This window comes from Harpegnathos saltator, unplaced genomic scaffold (assembly GCF_003227715.2).
Source record: "Harpegnathos saltator strain DR-91 unplaced genomic scaffold, Hsal_v8.6 scaffold47, whole genome shotgun sequence".
NCBI lineage: Eukaryota > Metazoa > Arthropoda > Insecta > Hymenoptera > Formicidae > Harpegnathos > Harpegnathos saltator.
This window is the reverse complement of record NW_020230283.1, coordinates 1,925,073-1,947,409: the sequence shown is the minus strand read 5'-3', so window position 1 is coordinate 1,947,409 and position 22,337 is coordinate 1,925,073. Positions and strand designations below refer to the sequence as shown.

Genomic DNA, 22,337 nt, shown 5'->3' with positions numbered 1-22,337 from the left:
CGGCAAAATAGTACGTTATCGCCGCGAATCCGGCGAGAATTCAAGCTCCCCCCCTCCCCCCTCCCCCGCCCCTTCGCCTATCTCTTTCTCTCTTCGTCGACGAACACAGACATCCGGCCAGCACGCACCGCGACCGCGCACGGTACACGATTCGTTAATTAATCCCTCGTCGGCGCACGTGCGGTACACCCAAGATCCGCGCACTAAGAGACCTCCAACCTCATTCGACCGTTGAATCGCGTTGGCATAATACGCGAATTGCGGTTTACGGCGGTGATTCAACCGCCCGCGGCCAACCGGATTCGCTACGCGTCGCTGGCTGGCTGGCTGGCTGGCTGGCTGGCTGGCTGGCTGCGTCCCACCGCGCCGCAGTTATCCGTATCGCGACTTTTCTTTCTTTTCGCTTGGCGAGACGTCCCCGCGTGGGAGTCGCGCGCTGCGAGAACGCTCCTAAGCTCGTAACGACGAGCGAGAAAGATTGGCGGAAACGGGGGATAAAATTGTCCGGCGGTGAAACGCACGCTCGACCGCGTCGGAGGCGATCAGGTTGCTGCGCGTGTCAAATCGAGCCGACTCCGTGTGGTCCGGATTTAAAGCGTTTTAACATCAGGTTTAAGCTTGGTGTTGAACTTGAAATTGATAATTTTCCCAAGCCCAGCCCGTGCTTCGTAAATGTCGCGACGGAGAATTTAGCTGCGGGCGAACTTGCGGATCGAGGAGGGACGAGAGAGAGTGACGCGAGAGCGACTCGGGAAACGAGAGAAGCTCGCTCAAAGATTGACGGAATCGGAAAACGAGCGCGCGCGTCGCGGTGTTAAATCAGAGTCGTTATATCTGATGACTCTCGTGAAATGGCGGCTAAAGGGCGAGAGAGCGGTTTTTCGTAGCGCAACGAGGCGCGCGCGCGCGCGCGCGTGCGTGCTCCATCAGCTGATTTAACGTCTCGATCCATCAATATTCGACGGCGGCGGAGTGACGTGAATCGAGACAAGGTCGTTCCGGCTGTCGGTCTACATTTTAATTGGCAGCAACGTACATTGCCCCTAATGGTGTTTCTGTTGTCGGCCGATTGAATGGCGCTCCACAATGGCCGCCTTTACGTCCTATTCATCCCTTCCGCGGGATTGTAAGAGCGGGGCGGAGCCGGAGGGTAAACTACTATGAATGTGCTAACTCGTGGCCGAGGCGATGGAGTTTAGATCGCTATTGAATTTCTACGTGCCCGGACGGCTTAGACGCGCGATTATGTCCTTTTACATCCCCTACCGCGCGCGCTCCTCCAAGAAGCTTCTTCAGATGCGCGATCGTCTAGAAAACTCTCACAGAGAATCGGCCGGCACAAAAGAAGCTCGCGGAGATTAACGAATGGGTGCGTATAAAGCTTTAAAGAGGAATCCATCGCATCGCCTCGCCTCATCTCGCTCCGCTTCGCCCCGTCCCGTCTCGTCCCGTTCCGTCCGGTTTCGCCTCTTCCTCGTCTCGCCTCGCCTCGCCTCGCCCGGTTGACCCTTTTTCGAGCGAGAGAATTTGCCCGGCCGCCGCGCTAATTGTGTTTTACAAATAGATAATTGCCTCAGCACGCGGTGAATATTATAACAATAAATACAGATCGCTATGCGATAATGTTTAAGCGTTAATTATCTATCGCGAGATTCGCTAATAGTTACCGCGCGCGCGTGCGTTCCGGGTCGTTTCAGCTGGACCCATTAGAGTTATCGCGCGACCACTAGTCGCGCCGCTTCGGTCCGTGGAAAAATATTCGTTTGACCGTCGAATAAAAAGCACGCCCCGCGGACGCTTCTAAAATTGCGACGCGCGCTGCGCCGGGATAGATAAGTTCGGGATTTCATTGGCGCGCGCGAGTGAACGAGCGAGCGAGCGAGCGAGCGAGCGAGCCGCGCACAGTTAGTTATCTCGCATTGCCACAACTTTTCGCAGCGGAGAAACGCGAGCGCGGAGCTTAAACCATTTTTCCACTGTTAAATCAAAACGGAAGAAAGCCCGTAAGCCGCTTAGCTCTAAATACGATCCCGCGCGAGGGACGTGCCGTTTCGGCGCTTGAATTTATAGTCGCGCGCGCGCGACGTTCACAGCCGATGTTATAGTCAGCGTGTCGGCGGTGGGTTAGGAGGTGCTGCGGGCTGAGGCTGTGGAAAGGAGCGGCGGCGGCGGCATGGGGTTGCGCAGGGGAGAGGGAGAACTGCATTACGGCACGGACGAACGTCGCGCCGTTGAATGCCGGTTATTTCGCGAACCTCTCCGGAAAGGAATGATGTCTCGGAGGGTGAGGTTTACGAGCGCTACCGAAATCTCAGGCGTGGGACTCGATAAAAAGCACCCTGCGGGACCGGCAGGGAGGGGGAGGCAGAGAGAAAGAGTGAGGAAGAAAGAGGGAATCTCGGCCCCCCCCCTTTTTTATCGCCTCCGCTCTCGGCAGGAAGGGAGGGAAAGAGAGAGAGAGAGAGAGAGTCGGTCACGGGGATATCGGAGGACTCCATTTTCTCCGGATTTGGACCTCGGCGAGTTCCGCGAAGATCGCGCCGATTCGCGGTAAAGCGGAAACGCGACGACGCGTCGTAAAACGCGCCGCGAATTGCGGCCTGACAGTGGTGCGCGGTTTCGGGTTTCGGGGACCCGGTTAATGCACGCGTCGCATTTTATTTCGGCCAGTGCCATTGTCAGGCTGAGCGGCTTACGCATTTATAAATGAATGTATCGCGCGTGCGTAATGGCGTCACAGCCCTTTGTGTGCGTGCGTTGCCATTTTTTGCGCGCGATAGTTCCTTCGAACGGGGGAGGAAAGAGCGGAGGATGAGCCGAGGCAAGGTATATCGCCGCTGTTCGATTCATCCGACATCTCGCCGTGAAAAAGAGAGAGAGAGAGAGAGAGAGAGAGAAATGAGTTTATTCGCTCTTGAGATAAATATCCCCTAGAGCGTGAGAAAAAATATATAAATATAAATGGCGCATGAAAATTAAAGTAAAGTAATAATTTGTGAGATTTACGAGATATATATTACGAGTCGTAATTTTTTAGATTTGTTCACGAATGTGCACGAAAGCGACGAAAGATTGATCCACAAGGACTGTGAGAACGTAAACTTACAAATAATAACAACTGGAATTATAGTTATGGATAGAGAGAGAGAGAGAGAGAGGGGGGAGGGAGGGAGAAACGCAAGGCGAAAGCGCGTGGCCCCACGGACAAACTCAAAACAGATTAAAACTCAAAACAGATTAAAAATGCGGCCGGCCTCGGCTGTGATATCGGCGCGCCGTTACCTCTGAAAGGCTCGCGAATATATATATATATATATCGGACGGCCGAATAAAAAAAGAAAGCCTGATAATGCGCATCAAAGGCGCGGGCAGAAATAGAGGAGCGCTTAAGCCGGCGTGCACTTGTCGAGCGTCAGCGCTTTCATCTTCGCCCTCAAAGAGCGACTCGTAAACGTTTGATGCCACAGGATCAATAAATGTATCATGCGCGAGCCGAAAGCCGACGCATCGGGGCGTTGGGTTTCATCGGAAAGAATGAAATCTCCAGCCGCCTCTTTCGCGCCCCGTCGCGTCACCCCTGCCTCACCCCGCCCCGCGTTCGGGAAATCGCGAAACGAGGAACCAGTCGCGAAACGCCCGACGACGCGACGTCGCGAGACGACGACCGACGCGTCGATTCCGCGTCGGACTTTCAGCGCCAACGCGACCCCCGTCTTATATTTTGCGCTCGGCTTCAAAGCGAGAGAAATCCACCTGGCCAGGGCACCTGTGTGCGTTCGTCGAATTTCTAGATTTCTTTGCTCGCGGGGGAGAGCCTCCCGCCCCCCCCCCCCTCCATCCGTCTCCCTTGCGGGATGTTTCCCTCATTTCGCCGGCCATACTTTCGCAAACGACGCAGCGCGCGTCCGCCTCGAGCATAACGCGCTGAAAAACTACGCGCCCCGGTAAATGCATAACGCAAGTAGCGGATTTAGCGTGAGTCGCTCGCGCGCGAAGACGCCCGTTCTCTCGCGACGTAAAGAAGTCCGAGTGGCCACTCCGGAAACTCTTTTACGGGAGTTCGCGCTCGTTCGCGCGCATTTTTTTTACGACAGTTGCCTACTTCGTGATACCGTTCGCGAATTCGCCGACACTGTGCGAGCCGCTTCGAGAGGAACTTTCTCTCTCTCTCTCTCTCTCTCTCTCTCTCTCTCTCTCTCTCTCTCTCGGTTCTTACAAAGTCTCGCGAGGGCGACTTTTGCGCGCGCCGATTTCTTGAAAATTAATTCTCGTCGGGGAGGACCTTCGTCTTTCGGTCAGTCGAGTCGGTCGCGCACGTGCCGATTTCCGACGACGAAACGCTCCGTTTTTCCGTCGCGTTAGCAGGCGCCCACATATATACACACACACACACACGCGCGCGCGCGCGCGCGAGCGTTCCATTCCTCGAACATTATCTTGAATACCACGGCACAAGGACGCAGGAGATCCCGAAATAATCACCTGGGGTTGGGAGACTTCTGCGGCGAGGAAGGGGTTCGGCAGATTCCGTGGTAATCCGGTAAAGTCGCAACTCAAACAGTTTAAGTCAGAATAGTGGCCGGAAGGGTGGTAGGTTGCGGTCGTTCGGAGGGTGTAATGGGTGGGATTTAGGATTACGAGTGCAAGTGTATGTAACGTTCGGTCCAGCAATTTATCGGCCCGACCCGCCATTCTTATCGAACGTTCGTCGATATACCGTGCGATAACACGATTCAACTCGCGCGCGAATATAATCTCACGCCCGCGCGCACACACACACACACGTTGCTGCATTATGCATGATTTTGCTTCAAGTTGAAGGTATGGCTTGGAGTTATTATCGCGTCAGCCTTATCGCGCGAGTCCTTTTTTGTCGCTAACAGCGGACGTTTCACGTCCGCGCCGGATGAAATTTAAACCCGTTCGGACTTTGAAACACGTCGAGAAATTGATCAGTCGGCCGCGGCTGACTCTGACAGACGGTCCTTGTCGATTGAGAATTTCACCTTCCGCTGATTGTCATTCGTTTCGGCCGAACGATCCAATTACACGCGGCGTTCGATCTCGAACGCACACGTGTGAATCTGTAAAAATATGAGCGGAAGCCGACTGCTGCTTAAATCTCCCGTGATTCGTAGCCGCGTCGTTATTTCGAACGGAACCGATCAATTATCGCGCTGCGCGATATGCATGCGGCGGAATGATATATTTCTCGCCCAGCCAATATACGGAACAACAGCGATTTCCGCTGCTGCAATATTTATCAGCGCTGCAATAAAGTAATTGCGTGCCGTTTACCTTAAAAATGACCCTGACGTGTTCGAGCGTGCCTCAAAGGTTTCGTTAAAACTGATTGCACTGCGTGCGTCGATGCTTATCGGCGCGTACATTTTATATTGCAAATTAACCGTACGATGTGGCTCAGTTACCGTAATCCGACACTCTCTCATAAACAAACGAGCGAACGAACGAACGAACCGGATATTTCCATCGTCATTGACGGAGGGCCGCGCTTAGTCGAATTATCAAGCCGCGGATTCTCTCTCTCCCTCCTTCCCTTTCTCCTTCCCTCCCTTTCCCTCTAATTGAACCATCCGAATTGCGAGCGAGCTCCTCCGCGAGCGCATCAGGAAAAAACATTATAAATTCCAGTCACGGGAGTCCTTTGAGTTCGCTTCCTTGAAATTCGCGAAATCGACACGCGACGCGGCGCTTGATACAAACGGGCCGACATTTTCGGAATGTTTCCTCCGACCGGAGGAGGGAGGGAGGGAGGCGGGGAGAGAGCGCAGAGGATGAGGCATGCGCGCGTATAATTTACGTGAGAGCACGTTCTGCGGCGAGCATCTCGGATCGTGTTAGAGGTGGTGCTCTAGCGGCAAGAGCGGTCGCTAGAGCGAAGGTACGGTCAGGGCTGGACAGCGCGATAGCGATGCTCCGAGCTATGGAGCGACGTTGAGCGCCTTACCTACCGCTCGGTTACTGATAACCTCCCTTCCTTCCTTCCTTCCTTCCTGCCCTTCTCTCCCCTCGCCGCCGCCGCCGTCCCGAGCATAACCCCTTTCACTATTTATGACCGGTAACTTAAATCGTGGAACGTCGCGATCGTGAGAGATTGTTGCAACATGGCCGCCGCTATGCCGAAATCCCCGCGTAGATAAAAAGCGGCAGAGAGGGCGGGAGAGAGTGAGCTCCGCTGTGAGCAACGAGACGCGAGAAACTTTTATTCAGGGCTGTTAAATTGTAGGTGAGAAATAGCGCGAGGACTTTTGTTCCTCATAAACGATCCGTGTAGAGATTTTCACGTGACGAGCAAAACGCGCGATCGACTCTGCGAGCGGTAAACGCGCCGCTCGCCCTTGTTTCGCGTTTCTAAGCGTTTCTTTCGCTGAGGACAAGGCGAAAACGAGGGAGGGTGAGAGAGAGAGAGAGAGAGAGAGAAAGGTGCCTCAGCGAGAGGAAGAAAGGGGACGAGAGCCCGAGAACGTCAAAGAACAAAAGCGAATGACGTTATCCGCAACGGATAGGACTAAAGTCGCCGGGTTGGCCAGGATTAATTCTTTCCGCGCGCACAGGGGGATGGATCGCTCGGGTGACAGAAGGGTTGGAGGAAAGACTATGGATTCTCCGGGCCAGCGCGCGCGCTGGAAAAAAGGGAAAGTAGGGCGAAAGGGCGAGGGACAGGCCGGGCGAATCGGTTATCATCCCGAGGGTTGCGAGCTTCGTCCTGGGATAACCCCCGTCGCGCTTTTTCTTCCTTCCCTCTCCCATTTTTTCCTCTATCTGCCGTGCGTATCCTTCTCTCCCGCGCGACCTTATCCTCGTCCTATCCGTCCCTGTGACCTCCATTCGCGGCGATATGTAGTTCAGCACCGCGCGACTTCGCGATCGTTCCCGAGCCGCGTCACTCGTGATTTCTCGGCCGACGACGACGACGACGACGACGACGACGACGACGACGGTCCGCCGATTAGCGTGCGCGGCCAATTATTAAATCAACGTTAACGATCTCTGCGCCGGCGGATCGATGCTATCGCGTGACAGCCGCTGACGTAGCGTCGGCGAAAAAAACGGTACATTCGTGCGGACGGATAACGCGCGGTTGTTTACCATTTCGCTTTGCTGCCGGTTTTCCGTTTCATCGGATGGCGCGCATTACGCCTGGGCTTTAGCGAGACGCGAAATTCTCACGGTATTACGCTTAATGCGACGTTGCTCCGCGTGCGAAACGAAATAATCGTGACGTACATGCCGTGTGCGCGCGCGCGGGCGCGCGTTGCTCTATCCAATAAAGCGCGCTCGTCGACGTTTATTACGCGCTCGCCGTAAAAATCACGGGGACTCTTTTAGCGAATTGCACGCGTGATCTCGGGGCGCGCTTCTCGGTTACGTAAATTCGCGCGGTCTCGTTGGAGAGCGCGCGATTAAACTCTGAAAATAATCGCGGCCCGAGATACAAAAGCGCGCAGGGGCTGTTAAAGCGCGAGACCGCCGATTAACGTTTGTTCCAATATTTTTCTTGCCACTGCCGTCCTTCCTTCCTTCGTTCGTTCGTTCGTTCGTCCGTTCGTTCGTTCGTCCGTTTTCCGTTCCGAGGGGAGGTGGGTGAGAAAACGCGGGACTGATTATGACGTTTACGAACACGTCGCAATAACTGCGGGAACGATAATGCCCGGCGGCCATAAAAGACACGCTGACTATTGTCCTTGTCTTGTTCCTATCGTTCCTGGTTTTTGTGAAATTGCGCGCCGCCATTACAAGCGCGCCTTTTATTACGAACTTGGCGTGCCCGCTCGTCATTTGCGTTACACAATAATTTTAATTCGCCGGAGAATGAAGTTTTCATTTTGCACACGCGCAAGCGGGGATCGCGGCAATAAAGCATAAAAGTATCCACTTTGTGTACCGTAATGGTGGCTAATATATTTTTGTTTTTTCCCTCTCTCTCTCTCTCTCTCTCTCTTTTCATTTTTTAAACTTTATTTCGCTGGTGTGTGATGCTGCCGCCATGTGTTCCTTTTTCTCCTGTTTCAAGAGCTAGTCGCACGGTAGAGACCGCGGCGCGCGCGCGATATTTGCGATTAATGAGAAACTGACTTGTGTGATTACGGATGTATTAAACTACGGAAGAGAGAGAGAGAGAGAGAGGGAGAGAGAGAGAGACGCACGTTAATTATTAGATTTTATATTAAATTTCTGCAGACACACGCGCACACACAGACACAGACACACAGACACCTACCGCAGAGTGACGAGCCCGCTCGCACGTCTACCCTGCTTCCGGGGCGATTTCATTTCGGTAAACGCGGGAACGCTAAAGTCGAGCCTGAAACATGTACGTGGCGGAGGTATCGAGTGGAGGGTGGCGATGGGGGAGATTGGCGAAGAGGGACGAACGAGGCAGAGGCAGGCAGCTCTCTCGCTCTCGCCGCCTCTCCTCTTCCTCAAGCGAGCGATGAAACTATAAAGCCACTCCTAGTAAGTTGTAAAATTGTAATAGCCTTCCGGTATTTACATAATGCTACGGCGTAATAAGTGGAACTCGCCGAGTTTCCATTACCATTCCGCCGCTATCCGCTCTTATCTCCGCTAACGACCCGAGGGGCCCCGCTCTCCCCCTCGTCCCTCCCGTGACTTATATTTTTCCACCTTATTCTTCGCCGGGTTAACCGCTGCGAGCGAGCGGCAAGCAACCCACCCTCTCTCGTCTTCAGCCCTATCCTTTGTTCGAGTCGCGCCTTCGCGACGAAAATTCGGCCGCTTATTCCGTTTGTTGCTTTCTCTCTTCTTCTCTCTAGCGCGAGCTAAATGCGCGGATTTATTTCGCCGTGATAAGCCGAGAGAGCCAGTGGCTGACACTGGCGGCGCGTCCTACCTCTCAACCTAACTTACTTCATCTCATTATGATGAAAAAAGTAGCTGTCAGTGTTTTCCTTCGCATCGCTTTCTCCGTCTATTTCTATATCCCCCCCTCTATTTTTCCTCCTCTATTTCTCTACCTCCCTCTATAGCTCTCTCTCTCTCTCTCTCTCTCTCTCTCTGTTCCCCCGTTTCTCCCGATTCTCTTGCGGGATTAATTAAATTTACCAACATTGTTTGGCGTTCAAGCCCCCTAAAGCGCTTCTACATCGTATTCAGAGTTGCCATGTAACAAAAGCGGCCAGCCGAGTCGAAATTTTGGTTCTACATTAACTCTGCAAATTCCATTGAACTTGAAGAACGAACGGAGGATCTCCAGATATTTGGGTGCTACAAATGTCCACTTATTGTCTCTTGCTCTATATCGAGGCCTGACGAAGCATTCGTCTAGCTTCGGAATTATTTGATATTCTCGATTATCTCGATATGCCAGCTGTGCGATTTGACTTTTCTTTCGTTTTAATGAGCGATCTATTAATCACGCAACCCACCGCAGGTAAAATATGCACGATGAACAAATATTAAATAATTAATACGGGTGCGAGGCGAGTGAATAAATAAAATAGTGATTAATACGATTAATAGCGATTAACAGTAATGAATAAACAATGAATGAATAAATAAAACATTGTTTTCCACAGCATTCTTTTTTTTGATGTGCTGGAACTTTTGATGAAATCCGAAGCTCTCGAGAGAACTAATAAAGAAGCTGTGCAAGGGTAAATATAACAGTCACGCCGAATAATGCTGTGCGCCGATGGAGATTCAAATTTGGGCTCATTAAAATTACAACGATAAGCAAAAGTGAAGAGAAGACGTCGGCGAGTAATGACAAGATGGGACTTGCGCGACCGAAGGGGCATTATTACACGTAAAAAAAGTCAACGTTTACATGATTCACGTTAAGAATTGCGAGACCGCTATCCGCAGTTGCAAATTATTCGCAATCTTTGCCCTCAGGCTGTGATTACTCGCAGATTTGTATTCATGCAGCGTTATTCGGCGCAGTTTCGATCAATGTTTCTCATTGTACGAAATGAGCGGGTATCGGTAGCGGGGATACCGATGAACGAATAACCTGAGATCGAGGAAGCTATAATTATTTGTCAAATAATGACGGAGCACGAACGCCGGTCTAAATTTCGACCCGGCTATCCGGCTATTATTCCCAGTAATTTCGTCAAATGTCTGACGTACACAGTCGGATACATCGGATACACGACTATTGATTTCACGCATCTGGAAATATACGATCGCCGCTCGCGCGCGCGCGCTCCCCGGCTCTCCTGACTGCTGCCTCGTGCCACTAACACTCGCACTCGTTTCAGTCGGGAGAGACTTTTGATAATAAACGCGATGTCTGTCTGAGAGTTCGATTATATAATGCAAAAGACGACAAGAGTATTACGAATTCACCGATACACGCACGACGACGCGCCAGCAGGACGCGCGATGTAATACGACTCGTCGGCGGCGGCGGAGCCCGCTAGAAAAAAAAGAAAAAGAAACAACGTCGGCTCGGAAGCCGCGAGTGATGGAAACAATCGACGCTTTCGAAACATGTCGCAGGTCGCATCTTGTATTTATCAACGCTGACTTTTCACACTGTACTGCACCGAACTGTTCTGCTTGCACCGAGTCTAAATTTACATATCCGATAGCGTACAGCATTGCGGCTGTGCAACCGCGACTGTTATCTTTATCATCCACGTGACTTCTGCCCTACGCCCCTTGAGTTCATAAATTATATCGAAAATTCCGACATTATACAAAAATATGTGGCAAATGAATTGTGAAAAAGGAAGAGTTTATTTATTTATTAATTCCCCGTTATTCAGCCGCATCAGTTATTTAATATTTGTTTACGTGCGTGCAATACGTTGTACTTTTTAAAGTCAGGAAAAGATTCATTGTGGTCGGAGTATCGAGATAACCGAATAAAATAAAAGATACAATTAAATAATTCTGAAGCGAATGCTACTCTTTTTGAGCCGCGGCATGAATCGCATAACCGTTTGAAGCATATCGAATGCAGGCCGATGCGCAATGTTACCGGAATCCTCCATTCGATTTCAAGTTCGATGAGATCGCAGGGTTAACGTAGAACGACGAAATTTCGACTCGGATAATCCGAAGTCACGACACTTGCCGACGACCGCCGCAAGACGCGGCTGAAGCGAGGCCAATTTGCGCGACAATGCGCTCGTTATGTGCCCCGCGATTGTAGGGCTAATTGAATTTGCTACGTTCGACGAATACCGAATGCGTTCAGAGGCCATTCCGATCTATATCTAAAACGAGAAAGTTATTTCCAGCAAAAGTGTCGCCTGTGTCACGCACTGTACCTTATGCCGCCGCCCCATTTCCTCCTCGCTTTCGTAGCTTGAAAAACATTTCAGCCCGCTCATGATTATCCCGGAACGAACTATTTTCAGCGAGTCGGACGCTATCGAGAGCAGGCGGGAAACGGGGCTAAAGTATCTTCAGTTTTCGCTCGACTGTGCGCTCATTACGCGGTGGTGCCCAACGCGCGCCCAACGCGCGCGCGTACGCAAAAAAGGAGGAAAATGGAGAAAAAATGTCGGACTGGATCTAGTTTGTCGTTGGAGAACGGCGGAGGAAAGTCAAATTCCCGCTTTCGGCAGCGAAGGGGGGAGGTGGGGAAGCTGCAGCAGCTTCATTCGAATAAGTGGCCTCTTTAGTTTAGGTTCGCCTTCTTCTCTCGCCCACCCCTCCCCTTCCCTCCTCCTCAACCTGTCCGTCCACAGCAACCATCCTTCTTTATCCTCGAGTGTTCTCCTCCTTTCTTTTTTCTCTCTTCCCTCCCCCCCCCCTCTCATCTTTCCTACGCCCCATCTTCTCCTTACGACGAGCTTGCCGTCGACGAAATCGGGGCGAGTCGTTTATTTAATTTTCGAGATCCCGCCATTTTATTTTTATCCCCGGGACTTTATACACTTCGCTGATTAACCCACTTTGCGCGAGATCCACCCCCTCTGCAGAAACGCGCCGAAACGAAGGACGAACGCGGCGAGTTTGCATGGCGGGATTGAAGAAGGGTTAGGAAAAGCAAGAGGAAGCGGAGGAGGAGGAGGAGGAGAAGGTAGGGATCGGCGTTCAGAGCAGCACAGGGTGGAAGGAAGGACTCGCGCGTCCTCGCAGGGGAGAGGTTTGCGTTACTCACCGGATATAGAGATGTCTAAGCCCAGCCATCACTGAAATTGCCAGAGTTTACCTCTTCCGCCCTTTCCGCCGCGCTTCATCTCCCCCCCTTCCCCTAGCCAGCCCGATCGAGCTTCCCTTTTCTCAGCATGGAGCTTCCGCCCGTAAAATGTTCGACTCCTGCCTTTCATTCTCCCGGGTCGTCCCCCGCCTGTCCGCCCGCCCGCAGCTTTATTACAATGCGATTGTATTATCAAGATTTCAAGACTATTACAAGTATCGGTCTTCTCTCCTTCGGAGTCTCCTCCTTTCAGCCGCCTTAAGCTTTCCATATTAATCTACCTCGCCGAGGTGGCTGGTTTCACGGCGGGATCGACGAATCGCCCTTTATCGGCTGAACACCTCTCCTCCGCGCGCAATGTTTATCCGGCTACTAACGATCGGCGTTTCGCTCACTCACCCTCGCCATTGTTTCTCGGCGTCGCTTTGACCGGATCCCGCCGCCGTAATAAATCCCACCCCCTCCCTTCATATTCATTTATCACGAGTACAATCGTGCAAATTCGACTCCCCCGCGGTTCTCCACAATTCAAGAGAGAGAGAGAGAGAGAGAGAGAGAGAGAGAGAGAGAGAGAGAGAGAGAGAGAGAGAGAGAGAGAGAGAGATTCGCCCGACGCGCGCGCGCGCGCGCGAGAGACACCCTTCGCGCAAAATTCGAATCTCCGTCGACGACATCAAGCGCGCTGATTCCGGAGGGCAAATTTCACGGGACAATTCGCGAACGTTTCGGCGCCCCCCGCGCCCTCGAGATCGTCAGCGGCGCTTAGACGAGTGCGCGTCGCGAGTGCCGCCATTGCCGGCATCATCGGACGCGCTTCTTCTCGGCCGCTGATCCAGGCAGTTGCGATTGCACGCCCGCCACGCTCCAATTCGTCGATTACATTATCCACGCTGCATTGATATCCGCAAGTTGATGCAGTGGGCAACGGCGAGAAGCTCTGACGTTCGATATCTAACGCAGGCGACGGCAGCCGCGGCAAATATCGGAGATCGAAGACGTCGTCGAAGGCTCGCACGTGCCTCGTAACCGCTAATCCGATATAAGGCTCCCCGATGTCAAGCGACTCGGCTGGCGAACACAACCTTGAAGAGTTATGAACCTTGCAGGCGCGCGCGCGCGCGCGTGCACTCTCGCGGAGAATCCGCGACAATCCCCCGCTAACGTTTCTTCCGGTCTTGACCGTGACCTTTAGCGCTCGCGCTTCACAGCCGTTCCACCCTTTAAAGCGTCATCGCCCTATCGCCGGCTTCCAAAAGGAGGGGAGGAGGAAATCGCGTAGGCCGTTGCGCTGAATTTCATAGAAGCGAGCATCGCTTGCGGCTGCGGACGAGCTGCCGGTCAGTGTTTATCTATTGACACGTTATGCCGGAGCGTAAGTTGCGCCCGTTAAATAATGCAGCCGCGTCGATTATTTACGGCCCGGCCGTCGATAAGCAGACAGGTAGGGAAACACGAGAGGCTAGGAGAGCAAGGAAAGCAAGCCCGTGTCGCCCGGACGGAGAGAGAGAGAGAGAGAGAGAGGACGACTGCCGTCTCTGGCTGGCTGGCTGGAAATGTCGCGGCGGCACATCCAGACACAAACCATCCATATTTGATGAATTTCTTATCTGTCTCTCTCGCTGGGACACGATCGTGCCGCGGCGGAAATTTTATTTCCCGCTGCTCCCCCTCTCCCCTACTCCTACTTCTTGCGACCCCTCCCGCCTGAAACGTTATTAGTCGTCCCGTTGTTCACGGTGCTTCTTTGCAGAGCTCGCGAGCGGCTCTTAATGTCGGCTAATGCCGTGTCAACTAATCGGAAAGGCAGTTATCACGGAGTCACAATGGCCAACAATGGCGGACAGACGGACTCGTGATCACGCGCGCGCGACTTAACTATGCGACGCATTTTAACGAGCGGCCCTTCTCTTTTCTGTTGTGCAGATGGTGACGAGAACAAAGAAGATATTCGTCGGGGGATTATCGGCGCCGACGACGCTGGAGGACGTCAAAAATTACTTCGAGCAATTCGGCCCGGTGAGTACGAGACGAGCTGCGCTACGAGAGACGCCACCATCGCGGCGTTACCGCTATCGCGAGACTGTTATTACCGTACTTTTAATTCCCGTCCGCAAAGTGATTGGACAATCGAGTGAGCGACCGGGTCTATACTCGTTGCGTCGCGACAAAAGTGCGAATGCAACGGAACGCGCGACGCGGAGAGAGTCCCGCCGCGCCGGCGGGAGTTTCAGACGTGCTCGGCGCGGTCCGTTGGAAAAATATCGGAAGATCGAAAGTTCGGAGGGACTTGCTCTTCTCTCTTTTTTTCCCCCCCTTTTCGTTTCGGCGCGATATCGAATTCGCAAAATTTACGCGCCGTTATTCATCGCGGGTCGGGGCGGGCAACGAGAACGGTATCATTGACCATCATTTCAGCCGGTTACATTATCGATGTATCGCACATCCTCACCATTTCCTCTCGCGTCGCAAAATCGCGAGCGGCACCGTCCGACGACTGTGATTCATGGGATTTACATTGTTTAGTACTTTTGCATATTTTATTGGCCATTTCGCGCGGAACGCTATTGATTTTTGGACGAACAAGTGCACTCATTTCCATTTACACGACGTCAACGGCGCGCGACGACAATTCTGCCTCGCTGCAGTTCCCATGAATTTTGATCGTTATGGCTCATAACGGTGATATCGGGGTGGGGGTATCGCTATTTGGATTGTTTCAAAATGCGTGACATAATATTATCCACGTGCGAATGATCTCATTCACTCTGCCGCCCCGGACTAACTCGCTCTCGCGGATTACGGAAAGTCAGCCTTCGTTAACGTCATCACGCAAAATCGCGCGTTTAACCCCCTCCCCCTCACCGTCGTGCATTCGACCCTTCATAAATTGCAGATTATTCTCTCCGCGCGTAGTACATACACCAGCGACTACACACACACACACACACACACACACCGAATCTCTCGTGAGTTGCAACTTTCCAATTTAAAAAAATGACGACCGAGAGTCCGCGGGAGAGAAGACATCGTCTTGCTACTTCGTCTCTCTCCGCGCGCGCGTCCTAACGTCAAAATACGAGAGAATCTCGGGCCAACGCTGAGACAACTCGACGTTGTTACGAGCGACTCGTTTCATGTCGTTAAATTGTTGATCGATGCTTCGCCGTATCTCCCGGCAGCTCGGGGCCGCTCTGCTACTTCAGCCACCGCAAAATCCGTTTGGAAAACCGAGAGAGAGAAAGAAATAAAGAGAGAGAGAGAGAGAGAGAGAGAGAGAGAGAGAGACAAAGAGAAAGAGAGAGGGAGAAGGAATCCGGGTCGACGTTCGCGTCGACGTTCCAAACGGCGGATCGAGTGATTAGGGACTGCCGGCTCTGCTGGGCCACCTGAGGCAAGAATTTCGGCTAATTAGTCCCTAGTTCCCCAGGGAGAGCTTGAGGACGCGTTATTGCGCGAACTTCTTCCGAGTCCGGCGTGTCGATAACGACCGTGACGACCTCGACTCGTCGAGTTCGATTGGAAGCAGCGGTCGAGTTCGGCGCGCTCGCGCACGCGCACGATCTTCGATTCCAATTGCAATTCGGCACGCTTGCTCCGAATGGCTTTTCACGAGGCGGCGATAATAAATGAATGGCCGGGGCGAAATAACAGTTATTTAGCGGCAAGTTTTCGGCTATCTCGTTGCCGGGTCGGGTCGAGCTATATCGTAAAATTAGCGGCCGCCTCGTCGGAGAGCCAGAGCACTTCGATTAACCGCCAGCGCGATATTCCGGGATTCGCGTCGTGCTTCCTTCTATCCGTCCTTCCTTCTTTCACCGTCTCGGCGCGTTTCCACGATGATTCCACGGGACGAAAAGGGCGCGTTCTTCGATGCAAATGAATTCGCCCTGGCTCCGCCGGCGGGGCTGTCGCAGCTCGCAGCCGAATTAGCAACGCGAGACTGGCAGTGCCAGTCTCTCGGTCTCTCAGACGAGGGAGAGTGAGATAGAGGCCACGCTCCATCACCCTCTCTCGAGTGCGTGTGCACCCGGGTGCGAGTTTTCCAAGTTAGCGAGTTCGCTGTTCCCCGAGAGACTCGCCATCAGCTAGCAGCCAGATTCGTCCCGGGTCGACGGCGCGCAATAAAAACACGCGTACCGCGCATGAAAATCGCGATAGCGCGTTTCCATTACGGCGAGAGCGGGCTTCCTTGTCACGATCAGACGTGCTCTCGAACGTGCTCGTGCCCGGCGGCGGCGGCGGCGAGGCCGAGGAACCGATGGCGACGCTTATCATCCATCGACAGGCCGGCAGTCGAGATATCGGGGGGGGAAATTCGGCGGCGCCGAATGGCCGCATAATAAGGCGATCCCGGTCGTCCGTTGCAGATGCACAGCCGGCGGACATAGAAATTTATTGGAAAACTTGCTCCGGGGCCGGGGGAGGGGGAGGGGGGAACGGCTTCCAGCCGCCGGAGGATATACGCCCGGCTCCGTCAGGTGACACGATGTAGTTCCAGAGGGTCGACTACGGCGGCGGCGGCGGCGGCGGCGGGGTCGCTCGGTCGGTCGAACGGTCGGATGACGACGGGGGGTGGCGCAAGTGGGGAGGAAGAAGAAAAGGAAGTCGGGGCGCGCGCGCGATGTTTGTCCGTGGCTCGTGGCATGGGCCAGAAATGGACTTGAGATATCAGAGAGCCTGGCCGCTATCTCCGGCCTAACTCCACCCCGCCACCCCCTCTAATCCCACCCTCTTCTCTCTCTCTCTCTCTTTCTGCCCATGCCCCCGTTCACCGTTCGGAGTCCCCCGTCCGGCTTTGAATGCAGAGTTTCCGGCTCGTAGCGGCTCGACTTCGCCTCGCGTGTGTCCATGTGTGTGACCCACATCGGAGATACCATCGGACGTGCACGCGCGCGTTAGCTGGCTGGCTGGCTGGCTGGCGGACGTACATGACGCCATTTCGGAGTTCGACTCCTACGTACGGTGGCGCACACGTGGCCGCGTTACACGTCCGTGTCGTACGCCCACATGTGCGCACACTACGAGCGACTAGGGGCAGGGGGAGGGAGGGAAGAGAGCACAGCGTACACGATCGCGCTATATTCGCGCACCGGACGACTAACGGGCCGAACAAAAGCGAAGGGTTGGAAATTTGGAGTCGCGCCATTCGCAGAGTAATCGGGATGTGTTTCCTTACGCGCGCGCGCGCGCGTATGTGTGTGTGTGTGTGTGTGTGTATATGCGCGGCCGGGCAAACGCTTCGGTCTTCGTCGGGCGCACTCGCGCCTCGGCCGTTTCATATTTGCCTACCGTTATTGCGCGTACTTTATCGGCGAGATCCTGTCGGGCGGTCCGCGCGCGCGCGCGCGACAAATTGACGTTCTTGTATCTTTGAGAGCCGGCAAAGCCCCGAGAGCGCTTTTGCCCTCGGTCACGGGACCAGCGGCACGGGACAACTGCGCCGCGCTGCTGCACGGGTTTCGTGGTCGCTGGTATCCATGAACAGAACATGTTTCGTGCCCGGAACGTAAACACATGCGCGAGCGACGAGGCTAGCCCCGTTGTAAACGTCTATCGCTCGCCGGCTTCTCTCTCTCTCTCTCTCTCTCTCTCTCTTTCTGTCTCTCTCTGTCTCTCTCTCTGTCTGTCTGTCTGTCTCTTTTTGTCTCTCTGTCTCTCTCACCAGGTCAGCTCGATGCTCCATCTAGCTGATACGTATCTGATTCCACTTGTGCTCCGCGCGAAAGCACGAGGGAGAAAGGTAGCGGAAGCGGGAGATCTCTGTCGACGAAATAGCCAGACCGCCGAGCGGCTGATAAAGCTAATGGCATTGCCGGGAAATGCGTTATATACTCATCGCGTTCCGGTTTATGAAACTTTTCAGGGACGACCATTTCATTCCGACAAACACCTGTACGGCGCCCGTACAACGGCCGAAGCGTTCGGCGCGACATATTTCCCGCATACACTTTACGTTATCTCTCTCTCTCTCTCTGGGTACAACGTCGGCGAAATGTTTTAATTTCGCTTCGCGTATCGCTCGCGAGACGAGCCCGTCGAATCAGCCCATGACGGATACTTTTCAGTCACGTTACATTGTGTGTGTGTGTGTGTGTGTGTGTGGAAACACTGTCCGGCTAAAATAGCTCTTCAACGTGGTCGCTTGCTTATTTACTCGCCGAGACGGGGAAAGTGATTCTCTTTCTCTCTGTCTCGGTAATACCGAATGCGGCAATTTTCCACGGTTTGAGTTGAATAAAGTTTGCAGAGGGAGGCGATTCCTCGGGCAAAGTCGAGAGTCCTCCAGATAAAACATTTTGGAAAGAGCGGATAGCCGCGCGCGCGCGCGCGCGCGATAATTTCGGATCTCTTCGTGTTCCCAGCGTAACGCGACTCTCAACAACGAACACAACCGCTTGTGATATTCGCTTGTGAAATTTTTTTCCATCGTCCTTCACCGCCCCGCTCTTTCGCTCGCCTCGTTTTACCTCCGCCTATAACCCATCCCGCGACAACCCTCGGCGAGCCAGCGGACGTTATCGCGGCCGGATTAACGTAACGAAGAGCGGCGGTTTCTCCGCCGTCTATTACAGGCAGGGCCACGCATATCAATGCGCGTTAACAAATACCGGCGGCGGAAGCCGCCGGCGTCGTTAGAATTTTGAAAGAGTCCAGAGTGTAATAGTTACCATGAATGCAAATCTCGACCCGATATACATAAATTGGCAGCGAGCCCTGCGCCCGCGCCTCCCTTCGCCGTCCCCCGTCCAAGGCCGTTCGCGTATCGCAGACCGCCGGCAGCACGCGATTTAAAACTTAGATGAGGCCGTCCGGCGACGTTACCTGAAAAATGAATGGATCCCCGAAGAGAGCGAGAGCTTAATTGCGCTCGCTCTTAGAGCACCGGCCCCCTTCCTCCGGCCCGGTCTTTCTCCTTCGGCAGTCGAAGAGCCGGAAACGAGGGTGCATGAAGGGACCAGGACTGGGATGGGAAAGGGGGACCGGTGGTTACCGATGGAACGTTAGACCTCTTTGACGCTGTACTTAACGGTCGACTTGAAATTAAGAAATTAAAAATTAATACGAGCCTTGGAAAACCGCTCGGCTTGGCTCGCTCGTCGCGCTCCGCTTCACCCGCGCCGCCTTTAATTCTCACACCGGGGAGTCAATTTTTCGCGGGAACGGCGCGCTTCCGTGCGTTGACCCGTCGCGATGATGAAGTTTGCTCGCTCTCGCGGATATCGAGCGCCGACTGTGGCTGGACTAACCGGTCGCGCAGCTTCCCGAAGCTTCCACGATCCTCGAGCCGCTGCTCTCGAGTTCGTCTCGTCTCGACGTCTCACCGCGCAGGAGAACATGCCGAGGTCCAGGTGACCCGAACGCGGCAACGTTCAGTTGGTAATAATCGTCGCGCACCTCTCTCGAGCGCGAGCGAGACGCCATTTATCTTCGACGACGCGCCGGCTATATTTCACAAAGTTAGCCGCTTTTCGTGCGATTACACTCGCTCGTAATCCGACGCGCGGTGTTCCGCCACGAAACCGCGACTTCAGCGCTCGCGCCTCGCGCCGACAGCCGACGGTAAATAACATTCACGTGCGTTTGAACGGGTGTTTTGCTCCTTTTCGCGCAGAATATTACCGCGGTCTACAATACATCATTTGCAATCGCACATGCGCGCGCGCGCGCGCGCGCGCTTCCAATATTCGTTCGTCGTTTCGTTTTCACCTGTAGAACACGCGAGGACGCCGCGGGGGTGGTAGTTCGGTCGGCTGTGGGTGGTTCGGGAGCGCGTAGGGGGTTCTCTCAGAGACTTCTGGGAGCTCTCCTGCGTCTGCGACCCCGCGCGCGCGCGCGCGCGCCCGCGCGGCTGCGTGGCTGAATAAATAAATTTAATGGCGCTTGTCACGTAGCAAAACGGGATAAATTCCGAGCGTCTGACAGCCATTTAAAACAATGCCGTCGCGAATACACGCCATTTGTAACCCGGTGCTTTTGTTTCACGTTGCTATTCATTCCCCTGAAAACCCCCGCGCGTCGTCGTGCCGTTCGCGCGCGCGCGCGCCACTCGCGCCGCCGCCGCCGCCACCTATTCTATATCCGTCGACGTCACCATCGTTCGACCAATCCCCGAACTGGGAAAGCACCCGCGCGCCCGGCACGTTGATAGCCGACTACGCTGTCGGACTCATGCTTCATTTTTTATCCCCGATAAAAATGCAATTAAGGCTCTTTGATAAGGCCGCAGTCGCGCCCATTGTACCCCTTTCTCGACCTTATATATCCCGATCCTATTCATCCCGGCCGGTTGGAAACGCACCGGCCATTATTCGCGCGGAAGGATCGCTCTCGCTGTGAAATGTCAACGTCCTTCGATCCTGCCTCCGTCCGTCTGATGGCAACGCCTGCTGCAATTGCACGGTCGTATGGATCTCTCGCGCAATCTTTGATCCACTGTTTGCGAGCTTTTCATCAGAATGAATACTCGACTGCTTACCCGGCCAACTTTGGCTCTCTCTCTCTCTCTCTCTCTCTCTCTCTCTCTCTCTCTCTCTCTCTCTCTCTCTCTCTCTCTCTCTCTCTCTCTCTCTCTCTCTCTCTCTCTCTCTCTCAGGACGAACGTACTCGCGTGTCTCTTCTCTTTCTCTCTTTATATCCTGCATATTTATCAGGAGCTACCTCAGCGTGAGTAATCACAGCAGCTGCAGGACTTGTTCTTGCGGTGTTTCCGCTTGACCACTACCCCTACAAGTGTTGCTACGTAAGCAACACTCCTCTCAGGTGTTCAGCTTGTAGGTATCGCCAACTGAAGAATAAGAGTTCCAAGGTGTTTCCCTCGCAAACACTCCGTCACTCGCGCGTGTCACTTTGGACGTGTCGTCAGGATCGGTCGGAATTGATAACTAACCACGAGCCGAGTCATTGGCCTATCCGCGAAGGTCCGAATATATGATGGTCGTCGCGGATTTCCAGACTGCCGGTCTCTCGCCGGCTCTCGTCGCCGGAGTCGCGCGAACTTCGTGAACTCGATTTTTGCGGTACAAATTCTCGCGAGAGCGCACCTAAGCTCGCGGAAATACCCGGGGATTAGTTGCGGCGCGCTTGCCTCGCGCCCGGAAACGGCTGGGGACGGGGGTGGTCGCGTAACAGCACTTCGCGGCCGCTTTTTTCCCGTCGTCGCGACGTAACCGCCGTATATCACGTTATGGCGCTTATCAGACGAGCGTATATCTCGGGCGTTTCGCCGTGACGACGAAAGAGAGCGTGTGAGCGAACGAGCGAGCGAGAGTGAGAGAGAGAGAGAGAGAGAGAGAGAGAGAGAGAGAGAGAGAGAGAGAGAGAGAGAGAGAGAGAGAGAGAGAGAGAGAGAGAGAGAGACAGGAAGGGAGAAAGCCGCGGTGAGGTCGTGGCGTCGGAGAGCGGATGGAACGAGGAGGAGAAGGAGGAGGAGGAGGAGGAGGGGGAGAGGGAGAGGGAGGAGTACAAGGGTCGAGAGAGCGTAATTCCGCTTCTTCTTCTTTCGAAATTTCTCAGGCTCGAATAGCGGCAACGGGCTCGACGCGACGCCGCCGCTCGCTCGCTCGCTCGCTCGCTCGCTCGCTCGCGGAGCATTCCTTCTTCGGGGATGAAGGGTACCGGCGCTCTCGCGTTCTCGCTCGGGCGAGGGTGCTCGGGCGTGCGGAATGAAATTTATGAGGGTCCTTTATTCCGGCACTTAGGGAGACCGGCGGAGGAGGCGGGCTGGCAGGGTCAGGGCGAACAGAGGGCGAGGAGGGAGGCCTCGACTTAAGTTTGAGCAATTTATTAATTTTCCCGTATTTTGGCACGACCGTGCCGGCGACGCGAACGCTTCGTGGATAAGATCCCTTCCCCTGCGCCCGTTCTCTGAAAAAGAGATCACGCTCTCTCTCTCTCTCTCTCTCTCTCTCTCTCTCTCGGCCTCTCCCCGGCACCAACGTGTGCGCGCACCCCCGCATCCCCTTCGCCAGCCGGGCGCGCGTTCCGTTCCGCGGGCGAGTCGTACATCATGCGCGTGTCACGGGAAGAAGTTTAACGTCGCCCACAAATCGTGCCGCGCGCGCATTTTTATGCCGCCGGTAGTGGTGGTGGTATATAGTAGCAGTAGTGATGGCGGTGCGGTAGTCGCGAAATTCTCGCGAGTATAAGCGCGCGTGCGCGCTGGCTCCGCGGACGATGTAATTTATTATTTTGTTGG

The 22,337-nt window shown here is 54.1% G+C and overlaps 1 protein-coding gene across 3 annotated transcripts in view; it reads left to right on the top strand.

The window, feature by feature from the left end:
- The window catches only part of Rbp6 (RNA-binding protein 6), a 282,622-nt gene that overhangs the window by 72,071 nt on the left and 188,214 nt on the right, over positions 1–22,337 (top strand). For all 3 annotated transcript variants that reach the window (XM_025302182.1, XM_025302181.1, XM_011147257.3), the window contains one exon: positions 14,066–14,158. In XM_025302182.1, coding sequence (XP_025157967.1) covers positions 14,066–14,158 — 93 coding nt within the window. The remainder of the gene's footprint in view (positions 1–14,065; positions 14,159–22,337) is intronic.